The sequence below is a fragment of the Archocentrus centrarchus genome, chromosome 23 (genome assembly GCF_007364275.1).
Source record: "Archocentrus centrarchus isolate MPI-CPG fArcCen1 chromosome 23, fArcCen1, whole genome shotgun sequence".
NCBI lineage: Eukaryota > Metazoa > Chordata > Actinopteri > Cichliformes > Cichlidae > Archocentrus > Archocentrus centrarchus.
In genome coordinates this window covers 343,052-356,533 of record NC_044368.1, presented here as the reverse complement: position 1 = coordinate 356,533, position 13,482 = coordinate 343,052, and the positions used below count along the sequence as shown (strand labels likewise).

Sequence of the window (13,482 nt, the reverse complement as noted above, 5' to 3'; positions counted from 1 at the left end):
CTCTTTATTATAGTAGAGGCTTTACCTTACTATATAAAGCACCTTACATTTTATTATCTTTACAGTCACTTTATTATGTCACTTTAGCATTCACCTGGTTTCTGCTTTGTACTAAATGATTACTGTACTGTATATTTTGTAATATTGTGTTATAGTTAGTTTTGTAATATTGTGTTCACCCATATGGCAGTAAAACCTTCTGATTCTGATTCTTGAGATGACTGTTTGTTGTCATTTGGTGCTTTATATAGAAAATTGAATAGACTGGACATGTATTTTATTATTATGCCTCTCAGTCACTCCGACATGCTCCGCAGAAACTTCCGGAACTGATGAGGGTCCACGGTATTTTAAATGTTACCTATCGGTCCTCCTCCTTCCCCGGTCCTCCTCCTGCTCCTCCCCCGGTCCTCTCCGCGGAGCTCAGTCGGCGTAAGCCGCAGAGCAGAGAGCATGTCCGGGAACAGCAGAGCGATCCTTGAGGCCACCAGACTGCTGTGCGCCAGCAGAGGAGCACTGCAGCTCCCGAAGCTGCACGAGAGGCTGCGGGAGCGCTGCAACATCACCGCGGAGGACCTCTGCACGATGGTCTGCGAGCATCCCCGCTTCGTGCTGGTCCGCGGGCCTGAGAGGGACGGCAGACTGCGGCCGGAAGAATGCACGGTGGTGGCACAAACGTCGCTGCGACTGTGCAGGAGCTACGGACGCGGGGAACCGTGCGGAGGCTGCGAGGAGCTGCACCTCTGCAAGTTCTTCATCTACGGAACCTGCAGGTTCGGCAAGGGCAGGTGAGCCGCGCGCACGGGCGTGTCAGCATCGCGCGCACGCACACACGGTGGTGCTGAGTGAAAGTAGAGTTACGTTTTTAGTTTTCAGCGTAGATGCAGACAAAACATAAAGGCGGAAAAGTTTGGAGCGTCTGTCCGTGTTTCACAGCACAGACAGAACAGACAGACTGGCCTCATCTCATTATGTAATCAACGGTACTGCTGCGGAGGGATACAGTTTCTGTGGCAGTGAAGAGGCAAAACGAAAGTTAAGGAAGTGAAACAGAAAAAGTTTCTGCAGCAGCATCATCACTGCTGTTGTTGATACCTGAAGCGTTTAGGAAGCGATGACGTCAGGAAACAGCTGATCAGCAGTCAGGTTTTATTAGTATTCGGCAGCAGCACCAGGACCGATCTGATCGGTATTTTACAGCTGCTGAAAGGATCTGTTTCCCACTCTGCTGTTCCTCACAGGAAACCGTGCAGATTCTCCCACGACGTGCGATCGGATCATAACTATCGATTGCTGAGAGAGTGCTCGCTGCACGAGCTGGACGAGGACGAACTCTTCCTGCTGCTGCTGCAGAACGACCCCGCGCTGCTGCCCGAGGTAACGCTCACACCCGACTTACCTGACGTCGCAGGTATGTCAGCTTTTCCCCTATGAGAGTCAAACTCAGTAAATTACACCTGGAAAGATGAAAGCACGTTCGTGCGTGAGGCCCACTGATTCTTCTCTCGGCTCTTCGTTCTCTTCAGTCTGACCTTCACCTGTCCCTGCAGGTGTCTCTGCCGTGTTCAGACTCGGACAGAGTGAATGGTGTCTGTTTCTTTGTCTTTGCTGGAGAGGATGGAGCCGAGTAGCTTCGGTCCTGACTGGAGTGGATGTGAGTGAAGAGCTGTTTGTAGAAGAAATCCGAATCAGAAGATCCTTTGTTGTCATTGTGCAGCAATGAGACAACGAAACTGTGTAAGCATCTCTAGCTAGTGTCTTAAAAAAAAAAGATAAATAGATAAAATAAATAAGTACATGTATACTTCTACAGATTCACACTCATTCCTCTAGACGTACACCCTGCCCAACAATCCACCCTCAAAAATACACGACTCCGTTCACCCCCCCCCCCCCCCCCCCCTCCACACTTGCACTTATTCACACCTTCTAGTATCCAGAGCCTCATTCTGTAATAGCCTTAAGGAACAGTGTTAATTTCGTTGACAAAATATTTTCGTCATAGTTTTCGTCAACGACCCTTTTTTTAATGACGATAACTAAATAAAAACTACCTAAAAAGATAAAAACGTTGACGAAATTAATTGACACTTTCGACAAGAATGAAAACGAGACGAAAATCCATGGCGGGGACGACATCCAATCAGAACTGATTTAATTTTGTGACAGGGCGGGACAAGCTAGGAAAACATCCAATCAAACGCACAGTTGCACAAATTTGCTCTAAACCCGGGAAGACCAAACTAGCCTGTGATTGGTCGTTACTTCTGCTCGAACTAAGTGATGTAACCCGGCGGTTTTCAAAGTGTGAGGCGCGCCTCCCCTAGGGGGCGCCAGAGCACTTTAGGGGAGGCGCGGTGCGAGGGAAAAAATAAACCGGGAACAGAAGCTATCTGCTTGCTGTCTACTGATGTGAGAGAAAGAATGGACACATTTTTAGTAAAGAAAAAGGCAGGGGAGACAAGCTCTGGCATAAGTAGAAAAATGAAAAAAGGGCGTATTTGCCATACAAAGGCACTGATAAAATAATTAAAATGGGAGGAAATGTTTTAAAATGTTCATGCGTTAAATTTCATTCAGATAAAGTGTCATTTTAAAAGATGAGATGGTTCTAAAATAAAAGCAATTAGAAGGTGTTTTGTAGTGGCATTTGTTTGTGTGTGGGTTGATTATTGGGGGGGGGGGGGGGGGGGGGCGCAGCAGGCATTGTGCTCCTTGGAGGGGGGCTCACCCTTTCATACTTTGAAAGCCCCTGATGTAACCAATGTCAGCAGGGAGAGAGAGAAGAGCCGATGTATGGACACATTTGTCCTTTGACGTTGTGACAAACCAAACGATGTGTAAACCATGTGGGGCGACTATCTCGGGTAAAAACACGACAAATCTTAAACATCTGCAAACCAGTCACCCAGATCTCCATGCAAAGGTCAGCATTTTAATGTCATGCAGGGTAAAGTGTTTTTCCCAGTTTGTGTTTAGAGAAAATCTCCACACCGTGGTGGATTAGCCTTTATAATCTTAGTCCTGAACACTGCCCTGTACCTTTCAGAGCGTCCTGCTGTAAAACGCTCGGATTATCTCAGTAAGGTGGTGTTAATGATCAGGTGTGTGGAAGCAGGTGAAACGCTAATGTTAATATTATTAATAATATTCCATAACTTTGAATAAATGTTTAATTTTGTCTAAGTGTGTATAATGACTAATTCAAGGGTACTGAAGAAAAAGCATTTACATTTTACACCCTTTATATTTTAGTCCACTAAATCGACTGTAGATTTAGTCGACTATATTCTTAAGATTCATCAACTAAAACTATTCAGATGACTAAAGTATGACTAAAACTAAATCAAAATTTGCTGTCAAAATTAACTCTGCTAAGGAAAGAAAGTGTCTCTAAGCTGAGTTGTCCGGCTCTTCAGGGCGCTGTACCTTCTACCAGAGGGCAGGAGATTGAAGAGAACTTGACTGGGGTGAGATGGATTGCCCAGGATCTCCCTAGCCCTATTTAACCCCCGGGGGTTCACCATGTCCTCTAGGGAGGGTGGAGGGTGGGGGGTGGCCAGTTATTTTCTCTGCAGTTTTAACAACACTCTGCAGGGCCTTTCTGTCCCTTACTGAACAGCCAACATACCACAGCATGATGCAGTATCCCAGCACGGTTTCTGTTGTGGAGTGATAGAAAGTCTGCAGCAGGTTAAAGAAGAAAAGTCATAGAAAAGAAAACTTCCTTTGATCATTTAATCTTCACAGAAGAGGGAACAGATGAAGAGAAGCTGCGGAGGCTTGAAAACTTAAAAAAACTCAAGTCTGGACTGACGCAGGTGTCTGCAGGTAAAGTGAAACTCTTCCACTGTTCTGTGCTTTGGGATGCGCCGGTCCGATATTCAGTATCGGTCCGATATTCAGTATCGGTCCGATCCTGGCCTAATTTACTGGATCGGATATCGAAAAGAAATAAAATATGTAGTCTGATCCGATCAACATCAGCTGCATTACAGTTCTGTCGACATCTTCTTTTTGTGGGTTTGCGGTTGACCAAACCAGCTTAGAGCCGCATTACCGCCACCTACTGGAATGGAGTGGATCAGGAGTTAGAAAAAAGAACCCCTCAGATTCTATAAAGTGCTTCGTCGCTGCGACGGATTCCCAGATCGATCATCGCTGACATGTTTTTCCGCCTCCACCGCTCTCTGCGTGTTTGTGTGTTGTGCTCGCTGTGCTGAGAATCAGCTGTTATTTTTCTTTCTCTACTTCAGCTCCCGGACATACTGTTAGCGAGCGCAGCTATTAGCACTGGTGACCGTCCGGTACCGGAAGGACCCCTTCCCCGTCAAAATATTTTTGATACTTTAATCGCTGATTAGTGACTAAATATAGACCTGCAGTAGAAACGTATTTAGGTGAATGCTTGTGAATATAAATTATTACAAGATTACGCTCACACAGCCCCCAGTTTTTCAACATAAACACTGATGACGCAACAGCAGCAGTCAGCTGATTTACGTGCAGTCTGTCTGCAGGAGCGCAAAGAGGCGGAGCCGGTGAGCTCAGATGGAGCAGAAAGAAATGTTTTTCTAGTGTCCAAAAGAAGCCTTTTCGTCCCTGTAACCTCCATTAAACCTTTACTGGAAACAGCTGGAGGCCCTTCATCAACCACCTGATCAGTGAGTGAAGAAAAGAGAACTTTGTAGCTGCTCCATCCAGAGAGGCTGAGAGGCATAATAATAAAATACATGTCCAGTCTATTCAATTTTCTATATAAAGCACCTGTGTTTCACACAGGGAAAAACTGCAGTACGGAAGTTAAAATATGCAGATGAACTGTTAATATGAAAAAAGTATTTCTTATCCAGTTACTCGGGTAATTGATGGTATAATCAATAGAATAGTCGATTGCTAAAATAATCAATAGTTGCAGCCCTAATGAAATTTGCAACATACCATAAGCCAATGCATCACCTTCTCACATAGGAGCAACAGGACTCAGGTGATAGAGCGATTGTTGTAAGTAAAGTTTATTTATTTAGTGCTTTTCACAGACAAAATGTCACAAAGTGCTGTACAATAATTAAAACACAATATCAAAAAAAAAACATGTTAAAACATAACATTACTATATTAAAAGAAAAAGAATAAAGTCAATAGAGAGTCTGGTTAAACAGAAAAGTTTTCCAACTGTTTTTTAAAAGATGCCACAGAGTCAGGTAAAAGGAGCTGGAGTGGTACACCGTTCCAGAGCTTTGGGACCACTGCCTGAAAAGCTCTGCCCCCCCCCCCCCCCCCCCCTAGTCCTTAGTCTTGTATGTGGGACAACTTTCAAGGTTGTTGTGTGAGAGACTCTTGACTTATGTAAAATTAATCCAGGCATTTAAAAACAATTTTTAAAAATAATACAAAAAAGATCGGATTTGTATCGGCGATATCCAAATGTAAATTATCAGTATGGGACATAAAAAGTGGGATTGTGCAATCCCTATCTGTGCTAACAATGATTTGTTTCCTCTACATGTGACTTCACACTGACTTTAGAAATCTAATTTCAATATTTAATATTTCAGAATAAGAGTTGACAGGAAGTTTCTCACAGTTAAATGATCACGAAGTGTTTTTCTTCATGAGCACTGAGATCTTCTCTTCAGAACAATCTCCAATCATCTGATTTGAAGCTGTTAAATCTTTATTTTGTCAGCCTTACCTGAGGTCTCTCAGTTTACCTCTGATTATTAAAGTCTCCTATGAAACACATGAATGTATCTGTGAGACGTGAGACTCACCTGCAGCCCTGCTGCCTCCCACAGTGTTTCCTCCACACTGCTCAGACCCTGTGTGGTGTGTCTGCTCTCTTTCAGGTGTGTCTGCACTATAACAAAGGCTCGGGGCCTCATGGCTGCTGCACCTTCCAGGGAGCGTGCACTAAAATGCATCTGTGCCAGCACTTTGTCCAAGGCGACTGCATCTTTGGAAAAAAGTGCAAACGACAGCACGCCATCGACGAGCACGGCCTCAGCGTGCTGGAGGAGAGAGGGCTGAGCAGAGACGCCATCCACGACCTGCCCTTCATCTACAGCAACATCCACCAACTCAGAGCCGCTGCTGCCGGTGAGACTGAAGCCTCTGATACACTCACACGCCGCATTTGCTGAGGTCTATTATCATCACTTCCTATGAGCATACGCTGACAATGATCTACAGCTGCTTAAAATGCCTCTCCGATCCTCTTCCAGCCCACAAAGCTCAACCCCCACCACAAACATGGCTCTGTAATACTTTTAATCACAGTACCTTTGCTGTATAAATACTGTCTAAATACAGTAAGACTGCGGGAGACTGGAAAAAATCCAGTTTTTTTTAACTAAGAGATTATTGACACTGGGATCTGTTTGATACGTTTCCTGTATTGTTTCCTGTGCAGTCAAAGCGATAGCAGCGTATTTAGTACGATCACACGAGCCTGACTGCAGGGAATAAACCAGCAGGAACATCCTGACGCTTTCTGAAGACTGACAATAAATAAATAAGTACACTAATAACATGATTTATTCCATATATGTGGGTATAATGCATAAACTGCATCATTTTTAAATGCAGTACAGTGACAAAAACCACTGCAGTTTCTTTTAAATTGTGCGCTCTGAAAGCACCGCTCCAAAAAAAGGTGTCTTTGGGTAAAAGAAATGAATACTGCGTATCTGCGGTAAATTGCTGCAGTAATTTAAACTTTGCAGACAGGTGAGAGCCCAGAAACTGTTCTCAGCATTACAGCAGAGTCTTCTGTGGCCGGTTTGGCGCTCTCCCTCCCCCACAGCCCAAACATCAGCCTCTGTGCCTGCTGTTAATGAATCACTGACAGGAAGTATTTACAGACGCGCATAAAAACCGTCCAGTTTGTTTCCTGAACTGCAGCATGACGGTCAAATCAGGGAATTGTGATTTTCTTGTTTTGGTGCTTGTTGATCAGCTGTAGAGCATCATTTGCATCACAGCTGATACTTTGTCACCTCTTCTCAAAGGCATCATGAGGCACAGTACAAAGACCTTTCCTCTGCTCCCACAAAACTCAGCCACACCCATCACATTAACACTGATACTTTCATTTGTGTGAGTCACTCAGTACAGCACTGTGCAATAATCTTGAGTTACAACGAATTTTTTTTTTTTTTTTTTATACAGGTAATGTGTGCAGCCATTTGTGGAAAGGTGCAAACTTGCATGGAAATGTAGTTTATAAGGTTAAAACAGAGCTTGTTGGTGTGACCTCCTCCATTCTTCAGCTCAGCCTGAACTCTCTGAGACAGGGGTGCCCAAACTCGGCCCGTGGGCCGCTTCCAGCCCCGCCCCCTCCTTCCGGTCTGCAAATTGATGTCAAACATAACATACAATTTGGCCCTTTAAGTTACCTTTTTGACATTTCACCTTAACCTCCAATTAAGAGGGTTAAGTGAAATGTCAAAAAGGTAACTGCTCTGGGATCTGCAGTCTGAGGATGTTTGTGTTCAAAATCATTTTATTTCATTTTCTTTTAAATTTTGTCTGTTTGTAAGATTAGATTGAAATGGATGAATGAAGACACGCTTGCTGGGAGCAGTTTTGGTAATTTGCAGCACAAAATGTCTGAATGGTCAAACTGTAAAGTTTAATCTGTTTTCAAATCATAGTTTTTATATTTCAGCACGTGAAAACATTCAAACATAAAAGCTGCAAAACAATTTGAAAGTACCCGAGTCAAAGAAAGCGCCATCTATTGGTGACACTCTGCAATTGAGTCAAAGGGGCGTGTTTATAATGGAAGGTAGACACGCCCCCAGAGAAGTAAGGGGGAGTGGCTCCATCGGCAATAACTGCCTCACATGTGAGAATGTGTAAGTGAGGAGCTCTGCCTCCTGCTGAGGTTCTCTGCGCTGAGGAGATGTTCTGTGTGTTTCAGAGAACGTTCCTGAATCGGCTCAATTTCATGAAATCTGCCTGCACTTCTTCAGAAACAGCTGCAAGTTTCAGAGTGAGTTCTCTTCCTTTGTTTGTGTGAAGATCTGATTGGCTGAGAGGAAACGGCACACAGGAAGTGGTCTCAGCCTGCAGCTGGTCATTCAGCCCTGAATGTCCAGCAGATGGCAGCATAGTGTAGCGGTTCAGAGATGAGTTTCATTATGAACATTAATAAATGTGTAACGTCAAATTCTCCTGCATTGACTCATTCAGAGAGTTTTAAAGACTAAATATTTTTTCTGGCTTGTCTGTAATTTATTTTCCTTTAAACTATTTAACAGTTTAAATGATTTCATGTTGAATCTTCAGTGAAAATGATGAATATTATGTTCAAATGAACACTTTAGAAATATTTTGTTCTTATTTATAATGTTTCATTCACTAACTTGTTTATTTTCCATGTGTAAAATCTTCTGTAATTGTTTGCTCTGAGTTTTATCTCCTGATCCTGTCGTTCTGCAGACGCTTGCCTCCAGGTGCACTTCTACCTGCCGTATAAGTGGGAGGTTCTGGACGGCAGCACCTGGACGGACCTGCAGCACATGGAGGACATCGAGCGAGATTTCTGTGACCCGTATAAAATGGAGAGGTCAGAGGTCACCTTTAATCTCAGATGTTTTTTGCTTTTCATGCAGCTCACAGGTGCTGTGTTTTTCAGTGGCTGCGTTCAGCCAATCGACTTCATGACGATGACTCGAGGGTCGCAGCCCGTTCGGCGTCTCTCCACCGTCTCCTCTGTGAAAAAGCCGCCTTTCTACTCCCTGACCACTGATTGGCTGTGGTACTACAAGGGGGACCATGGGAAGTGGGTGGAGTATGGACAGCTGGTGAGTTGGACTGCTTTCAGTTGTAGCAGCAGACGCACTGTAGAGGAGCATGGACAGGTGTGGGAACTAATCTTAAAAGGGTGAAAAGCAGTCACAGAGGGGTGGAGATTATTTGTAGGGGTTGGAGCCTTAAAGCCTTAAAGACGATGTGTATTTACTTCCTGGTTTCTGGGGACCAGCTGCAGAAGGTGTAGGATGTCCCAGGGCCAGAAGTCTGATACTGGAATCGCAGGGTCAGCATGATGACCGCTCTTCATCTCCTGCTTTTCAGGATGAGAGGCAGTGCTCCACGTCAGAAACATCTCGGACTCTGGAGGAAAAATACCAGTCTGACAGAAAAGCTGAGGTCAAAGTGGTGAAAGGCCGGAGGGAGTACATCATCAGCTTCAAAGGTACTACTTCCTGTCACCTCCCATCACAGGTGGAACTGTGTATTTAAGAGGAGCAAAGATTAGAGTGCCCCAAATCCCAAGTCATTCCACATCAGGACTCTCAGTTCCCACGCTGAGGCAGGAAACCCGTCAGTCAGGCCCAACAAGTAAGTCAGAAGTGAAGATCCACATCACAACAGAAATGTCCAAAAAGAGATCCGAGTGGGAAGCCCGGGAATGTCCCAGATCATGTCCCACGTATCCCAGGCAGGTTCAGCTCATTTAAATCTGTTTAAAAAGCTGAACGTGTCATTGGGGACACAGTGCACTTCAAATGTTTCCAGGCTTCTGGCAGTAATTACCATAATAACCCTATGTTGGGTGTGAAGCCCAATTTCTCAGCTTTCAGAAACCAAATTTTTCTGATAGGACAAACGGTCGCATAATTACATAATTACAAAAGTACGTTTGATCAGACATCTCAGCAGTGATACTTTAATCAGCTGTTCGTGGCAGGTAAGGGCTGGTAACAGGTGCGTCAGCAGCGATCGCCCGGTGTTACAGGGTTAAAATGTTCACTTTTATCTTTCTAGTTTCACAGCTTCTAACATCAAGCTCAAATATTTGGACTTTAGTTCTTCTCTGCTCTAACTCTGAGGCTCTTCACTGCAGACATGTACCAGAGGAACCCCAAACACAACACCAAGAGGAAAGTCTGCCGCCGTCCACGCTTCGTCTCCTGGGATGAGGTGGAGAACCAGGTGGCTGTGTTCCGAAACCAGATGTGACCTGATGTGGTCTGACTGGACCTGATGAGTGCCTTATATGAGCAGCAGGGCCTGCAGGGCTCTCAGGGTTCCTGTTTCCATTACATTCAGCTTTAAGTGTGTGTGTGTGTGTGTGCTGTATATTCATCACATGCTGTAGCCTTTATCACTGACTCAGTGATTTATCCTTACTGGAAACATTCATTAATGTATTGAAATGTGACTTCTGTTATTGGGTGTTTGGGTTATTACACCTGCTCAGGTGCAGCACGCTCTGCTGTCTCATGAGCCTGATGAACTTTATTGAGCTCCTTTTTCTTTTGATTTGGTGTGATCAATATTCTCCTTAAACCACCAGTTTGAAATCTTCTCATTTAAGAGGAATGGTGTCATGTGATCACCAAAGTCATCAGGATTGGTCCCCAGAGGACGAATGAAGGTGCAGCTGTGATCCACAATCAACGACCACACAGCTTAGCAAATCAACATTAACGAGGCGCTGAGAGTAAATTCTGATAAATATTCAACCCGATCATGTTTACACGACCTGCATACACAGAATCAACACAGAATCAGCCGTTAGCCTGACACTGACCACACAGTTCAAACCCACAGGCTTCCTGCTGTGAGGCGGTGGTGGTAACCTCTGTGCCACCCGGCTCAGGGTCTGCATGGGGGTGAGGAGAAGACAAAGAAGGGTTATTCTGAACAGTGAGTGATGCAAAGCTGCTGTGTTGGAAGGACAGGATGAAAACACATTTCCTGATTTTCATTCAGGAGCGAGTCTGAAACTTTGATCTGTGTTGAGATGAACTCTGCAGCTCATCCTGCTCATTTCACCCACTCTGTATAAATATGTCTGATTTCTGTCTGTGAGCTAAACTGAACTGCAGTCAGTCTCTGCAGGCTGTGAGTTTGTGCTCCTGTGTTCAGCGGAAACAAGAATAAATGTTCTGTGATGAAGTTTAAAGGTGTGCTTCTTCCTCTTTGCTCCAAAATACAAAGATCAGCAGGTTCTCTGCTGTGAAAGGCGCTCCTGCTCTTTGATTTTAGGATCAGTAATCAGAACCATACAGGCGGACCCACATCTGTCCTGGCTCTGCAGAACCGATCCGGGTTCAGCTCAGACAAACGTCTCTGTGTGAGGAAGAAAACAAGAAGTCGTTTGAATTGTAGATTGGATCAAATGATGCTCGGCAGCAGCAGGCGGAGCCGGGCTGGACTGGTACCGGGACCGGACGTGCCCTGAATGTGACGGTTTCGGGACCAGCACGGACATCACCGGCGGAGGAGGCTGGATCCTTCCTGTTTCCTTATAGGTGAAGAAGACTGCGGACAGAGGAGGAGGAGGAAGGTCTGATTCTGCAGGGACTCTCCGCCTCCTCCTTCCCCGCGCAGGGAGCGCGCCGCGCGGCTGTGGAGAGGCGTGACGCGCCCGAACCGCATCTCCAGGATGGCAGGTAGGTCTCCTCTCTGACAGGTTCTGTATGAGGATAGCTCGGCTCGCTCTCACAGAAAGATCCGCATCGCCGGTGCTCGGTGTGTTCAGCGGCTCCAGCTGTGGCTGTCAGCTGCTCGGCCGGCTCACATCAAGAAGGGAGGCGGCTCTCATCTATGGACCGGAATCAGTGTCGTTATCACGTTAAACCGGCGCCGGTGTGGACCGGAGCGTCCCAGGCAATTAGGGAACAGATACACTGCAAATCCAGCCCCGGAGACGGTGACTGCGGAGCGGATTACAGCCTCCATCTCGCCCGCTGAGTCCGCGGGGGAGAGATGGATGTTAGCAGGTTATCTGTCCGATAATGGGGTCAGTGTGAGAGGAGGCCGAGCCGAGCCGAGCCAGGCCAGCAGTTGTGGGAGTGGCCTGGAAACGGAGCTGAATCTTAGCGGGGCCAGAACCAAGCCGAACCCGGACACCGAACAGAGAACAAATACCCGGAATATATAAGCGGAATGTAGAGAATATGCTCTCACCTGCCACTTTATTAGGCACACCTGTGACAAACAGCTGGAACCCGTTTAAATTTCATTTAAATGTTTCAGCTCCTCCAAAATTCCGTTCACTGTGATTTATTTCTGTCGCACTGACTGATTGATAGTTTCTGAGGTTTGTGCAAATGTGAATTTTTGCTCTCGGATGGCAGTGAAGTGAAATCCTTCACCTGCTCTGCAGGAATCATAAACCGACATGTTTCATTATTTTCGGGCCTTTTGCAAACTGCACAAAATACCCCAAAACAATCCAGCAAATGAAACTGATACCGGGCCCAAAGCTGGCTGATCTCTCGGGCTCTGGGACAGTGACCCGTTTGTAATCCTGCTTCCACTCTACTCGAGACAAACGAGTCCCTTCAGACGGGAAACGAGAGGAGCTCCCCAACAGAAACCGGGAAACCACCTCAGAATCCCAACGCCTCTCCGGAGGCTCCCTGTTGGTTCCTCCTTATTGTGGGAATGTGAGGAGCGTCAGGAGCCTGCGTCCTCTGACAGTTTGCTCTCATATCTGCTGAATCTCCTTCGCCCTGATAAAAATGAGTTTTCACAAGCTCAGGTGAAAATGTTGATCTTAAATGTATAAAAACAGTTTCAGTTTGAACTCAGTGAATTAAAGAGGGCCTCAAACACCTGCTGACCTTCACCATAAACCTGGAGACTGAGCTCAGCTCGTATTTAGACAGACAGCTGTGCAGACGCTCCAGCAGCTGGTTGAAGCGTGGCCTCCGCTCCATCTTAAACTGTTTAAGGTCCAGAGGAATCCGAGAACCTAAATGTTCACTTTGGTTTCACTTGGTGGTCCAGCTTTTATCTTTGTGAGTTACTTTCAGACTGAAGGATGTAAAGTCCCACGATGCTGCTGAAATCCCCAACCGGTGCTCCAGCCTGAAGGAGCATACAGGTGGACGGAGGTCTGAGTGGTGCAGCAGCAGATAGGCTGATAAATGCCTGACCGAGCTTCTGTGACAGAGCAGAGGCTTTGGTTTGCTGGGTGTCAGAAAAATCTGTTTCAGCCGTCATGTCTGTCTGAATGTCCCGACATGTTTTACTGTCCCTCCATCCACCCCGACCTCCTCCCTGCAAGGCTTCAGCTCTCTCATCATAAACTCGGTGGGTTTGTCATGTCTTGGTTATTATCATCTGTGGTAAATGGAGCTTTAGACGTTTTCCAACGTAAAATACGTCAGTAAACACCCTGTTAAAAAGTGACTGTAAAATTTACAGTAAATTACTGGCAGCAGGGTTGCCAGCCAGTTACTGTAATAGAATTACATTAAAACTAATTCTATTAGTTTTACTGTAATTTCATTACAATTTTACTGTAATTGTTAGTTTTACTGTAATTTTTTTAAATTTTATTGTAATTTGTTTACAATTTTACAGTAATTATATTACAGGGTTACTGTAATTTCATTATATTTTTAATGTAATAAAATTACAGTAACCCTGTGATAGAATTACAGTAAAAGTTATTTAATTTTACAGTAGTTTAAGAGGCACCCCTAAATTGTAATTTTAACACTAATTGAACTCTGC

The 13,482-nt window shown here is 45.2% G+C and overlaps 1 protein-coding gene across 1 annotated transcript; it reads left to right on the top strand.

Annotated features, from left to right (window-relative positions):
• The first annotated feature begins 401 nt into the window (after window positions 1-401).
• Window positions 402-10,918, top strand: parp12b (poly (ADP-ribose) polymerase family, member 12b). Its single transcript, XM_030720166.1, has 8 exons — window positions 402-788; window positions 1,242-1,377; window positions 5,850-6,099; window positions 7,925-7,996; window positions 8,446-8,572; window positions 8,642-8,810; window positions 9,082-9,202; window positions 9,854-10,918. The coding sequence occupies exons 1-8, from the start codon at window positions 454-456 to the stop codon at window positions 9,967-9,969; spliced, it is 1,326 nt and encodes a 441-aa protein (XP_030576026.1). The 5' UTR covers window positions 402-453; the 3' UTR covers window positions 9,970-10,918.
• Window positions 10,919-13,482: the final 2,564 nt, after the last annotated feature.

Bases quoted from the DNA above. Each gene is read 5' to 3' on its own strand.
- parp12b (XM_030720166.1), top strand. From the start codon at position 454: ATGTCCGGGAACAGCAGAGCGATCCTTGAGGCCACCAGACTGCTGTGC. The intron at 789-1,241 runs GTGAGCCGCGCG...TGTTCCTCACAG, and splicing joins TGCAGGTTCGGCAAGGGCAG to GAAACCGTGCAGATTCTCCC. The intron at 7,997-8,445 runs GTGAGTTCTCTT...GTCGTTCTGCAG, and splicing joins AAACAGCTGCAAGTTTCAGA to ACGCTTGCCTCCAGGTGCAC.